The following is a 2,380-nucleotide window of genomic DNA, read 5'->3' on the forward strand; positions in this document are numbered from 1 at the left end:
ATAAAAATGTTTACTAAAATTGAGAATTAATTAAAAAAACAGATTTTAAATATCTAGTTCTGATTTGAATAAAAATGAAGAGAGCAATTTCCGGATCAATGATAAAAAGAGAATCTTTCCATGCGATAAATTGATAAGACATACCAACCTAATCCGAAAAAAAGCTCGCCGGAAGAAAGATCATTTCGAATCCTATCGCGACACGCTACGATCGTGATCATTCTATACGTCGCGCTACTTAGAAAAAAGGCAAAAAGTGCGCTTCATGGTGCACGTTCGGTCTTCTCTACCACGAGATCGCTTAGCATAATCCGTTGGACGATTTCAAACAAATGCGGTGGTGAGGGTACACGTGGAGAACATGCGCACTAGAGAAGGAACACGCGATTGGATGTCGTCGTGCGTATGACGAGGACGTTACTATGCGAAATTCGCGCCATTTTTACTGCGCAACTGGCAGGGCGCGCCAATCAGATTTGAATTCAAACGTTCGGTGGAAGGGAACACCGGACCTCGTGGCTCGTTCAAACGGATACGAGGCTCCCACTGCTTGGAACGATTCTACATCCCACCAGAACTAGTCTGACCGTGGAGCAGTGAGGACTGAGGAACGATTGTTCTTGAACGTGGCGCAAGCCCGTGAAGAGCGACCGTTCAAGAAGAAAACTTCACAGAAAAGTCGAGTGGATCAGCAGAATTTATACAGCCAAGGATTCTCCTGTTCTTCCGGAATACGCCGAATCGGAAGAACTGGAAGACATTCGAGACGCTCTTGATATTATTTCGCTGAAAACGGAGAAGCGAGTGGGTACGTACTTTGAACTGGAAAACAAAAGTTCCCGGGGATCTGCTTGCTCGACTAACGTACGGTGGAAACACAACAAGTACCCGAAATGCTGGCAGCCTCGATTTGTCACGAAATCTACTACACGGTGTTGCCCAGTACGACGATGACCTCACGAGTACCACGCTGCCTCTTCGGCCGGCCAAATCCGCGAGAGACAATGGAGATGCTCCAGGAGGCACTAGACGCGGAGAGGAGCAAGTTCGCCAAGAGATGGGGAGTGGATCCTCGTTCCGAGGATAAGGAGAATAATTATCAGAGGCGGAACAACGAGAAGAGCGACCGGTCGCCCGGCAAAAAGCGAAGTAATCCGTATTCAAGGCAGACTAGCATTCACGGTAAGCAACATTTCTCTTCTCGCGAAATATCAACTTCGCGCGAACTTTATCGTCGAGCCTTGGCGGCAATTTAGGCGCGCGAACGCGTCGCGTGTGTATGCTCGCGGAATATGCATGAAGAAGCATGAGTCATACGTTCGACAAGATTCCCTGCCCGACGGGCAACAAGCGTGAATTTCGCGGGATGCATGTACGGCGCGCGAAAGTAGGTCGACCAATATCGTCTTCTTCGAGTTAATGTGCGTGAACATAAATCTAAAAATATCTCTTACATATAAGATTTCTTCTTTGCGGTTCAACGATTGTACTTATTGTACTTAAAACGAAATAGATATATTTTAAGTTTGACGAATGAGAGATAGAAAGTTTTAATGCAGCGACAAAGGATGCGTATCTATAATTCAATATGGCATACCGCTATAAGTTTATTGAGGTGGGAACAGAATTATGTAACGATTCTCACGCAGTATGGTCATGGATATTCGAATACTTGCGACATGTAACCAATTTGTCGTCGAAAACATTCAAATCGGTTTTCTTTAATCAATAGACTGCTATTTAGCCTGCTGGATGACATTGGAATGGGATTGCGAGTCTATTGCTGTGGCGTCGTAGAACGAAGCAGCGGCTTTTTGGCGGGAAAGCCGTGACGAAGAAAGGGAAGCCGGACGCGCAGACGCGACGTGGTCGCGTGGCTCCGACCTGTTTTCTTATTCTAAACCCGCCGCCTCTCTTCCGCCTTCTCTCCTCCTCTCTTCTCTGTAGCCGTCCCTCGCCAGAATACTCCTGGCTACCCGTCTTACGCTCTCCTTTGACCAATCTTCCACCCTGTCGTTTCTTACGCCAGAAGCACGCGTCGTAAACGGGTCGCAGACCCGTTGCAGATAATCCAAATGTAGTCTGAATCTCAGACTAAGATCAAGAATTCGTTCTCTTTTCTAAAAGGCGATTTACAAAATACACATACGTAAATAATTTCCGTCAATCATTTACATTTTATCTACCAGTTCTTCAACCGATTTAACATTTTTTTTTTTAATAAATTGAATCCAATTATATGAATGATTTTTAAATTTTTTTTTAAATTGTTTATAAAATGTAAATGAATAATTTCTACTTCTTCTTTCTTCTTTTTTAATTTTTTAATTTCAAGTTAAGTAATATATATTTTAAAAAGTATATATTTATTATAATTATA

The 2,380-nt window shown here is 43.5% G+C and overlaps 1 protein-coding gene across 1 annotated transcript in view; it reads left to right on the forward strand.

Annotated features, from left to right (window-relative positions):
* The first annotated feature begins 597 nt into the window (after positions 1-597).
* The window catches only part of LOC108688599, a 5,755-nt gene continuing 3,972 nt past the window's right edge, over positions 598-2,380 (forward strand). Inside the window, exon 1 of the mRNA XM_018194913.1 lies at positions 598-1,182. Coding sequence (XP_018050402.1) covers positions 894-1,182 — 289 coding nt within the window. The 5' untranslated portion in view covers positions 598-893. The remainder of the gene's footprint in view (positions 1,183-2,380) is intronic.

This window comes from Atta colombica, unplaced genomic scaffold (genome assembly GCF_001594045.1).
Source record: "Atta colombica isolate Treedump-2 unplaced genomic scaffold, Acol1.0 scaffold236, whole genome shotgun sequence".
Lineage (NCBI taxonomy): Eukaryota > Metazoa > Arthropoda > Insecta > Hymenoptera > Formicidae > Atta > Atta colombica.